Source organism: Engraulis encrasicolus, chromosome 19, assembly GCF_034702125.1.
Source record: "Engraulis encrasicolus isolate BLACKSEA-1 chromosome 19, IST_EnEncr_1.0, whole genome shotgun sequence".
Taxonomy (NCBI): Eukaryota; Metazoa; Chordata; class Actinopteri; order Clupeiformes; family Engraulidae; genus Engraulis; species Engraulis encrasicolus.
The window spans coordinates 27,428,239-27,429,391 of NC_085875.1; the positions used below are offsets into that span (position 1 = coordinate 27,428,239).

General features: G+C 51.9%; 1 protein-coding gene across 1 annotated transcript in view; it reads right to left on the reverse strand.

The window, feature by feature from the left end:
- Positions 1-229: 229 nt before the first annotated feature.
- rcan3 (regulator of calcineurin 3) overlaps positions 230-1,153 on the reverse strand; it is a 78,329-nt gene continuing 77,405 nt past the window's right edge. Inside the window, exon 4 of the mRNA XM_063224109.1 lies at positions 230-799. Coding sequence (XP_063080179.1) covers positions 642-799 — 158 coding nt within the window. The 3' untranslated portion in view covers positions 230-641. The remainder of the gene's footprint in view (positions 800-1,153) is intronic.

Genomic DNA, 1,153 nt, shown 5'->3' on the forward strand with positions numbered 1-1,153 from the left:
TTTGGGAGAGCTATCTATCTACCTCTACTGTATTGTCTAGTGTTAGCTACTGATGGTCTCTACTTACAGACAGGAGCTATACTCTACATGATAAGATGACAGGGGAGAGAGAGACAGAGGTGCCCTTTGAAAGGGGGTGGCTGTATGTGTGTGTGAGAGAGTCAGTTGTGTGTGTAAAGGGTGTGTGTGTGTGTGTGTGTGTGTGTGTGTGTTTTGGGGGGGTGGGGGTGGGGAGAGGGGGTCATGAGGGGCCCCAGGGGCCTGTGCGTCTGTGATGAGAGCTCGTGCAGAAGCATCATCGGACGGTGTAGGCCATCTCCGACTGCCTTTCCATCTCTCCACCCATCCATCCATCCATCCAGCCATACATCCATCCATCCATCCATCCGTCTGTCCATCGGTCTTGTTTGTCTGTTCGCACTTCACAAACATTACCTGCAGTTCGTTCTTTCGTTCGTTCGTATGTTATGCTTTTTTTTTTCTTCAAAAGTGTCGTTTTTTTAGTTGTTAACTGAAATGAAGGGTGCCCGTTCCCCGAGTGGCGGAGAGAGGCAGAGAGAGAGATAAGAGGGTGGAGATTCGCCCCGTCTGACGGTGGGGTTGTGGGTCGCTGTGGGTTGGGTGCTGGGTTGTGGGGTTGTTTAGTTGAAGACCTGGGCGGACTGGCCCTCGGGACGGCGGGTCTGGACGATCTTCATCTTGGGACGGGCCTCTTCCTCCACCTCTTCCTCGCTCTCGCACACGTGCACCACCACGCTCGGAGTGGACTCCGTTCCTGCATGCAGCTCATATTTATCACCTGACGGAGAGGGGAGGGTGAGGGAGAGAGAGAGAGAGAGGGGGAGGGAGAGAGAGAGGGGAGGGGGAGGGAGAGAGAGAGGGGAGGGGGAGGGAGAGAGAGAGAGGAGGGGGAAGGTTAAATTGAGTTTTCCTTACATTATACAGTACAATATATCTCAAATATCTCATTGAATTGTGAAACTAATGAATACTGTCACATAGGCAGCCCAGTGAGAGAGAGAGAGAGAGAGAGAGAGAGAGAGAGAGAGAGAGAGAGAGAGAGAGAGAGAGAAAGAGAGAGAGAGAGAGACTTTTGCAATACCAAAGACAGAGGGACTTGCCCAACGGAACCTTACAAGTCATGAAAATGGCA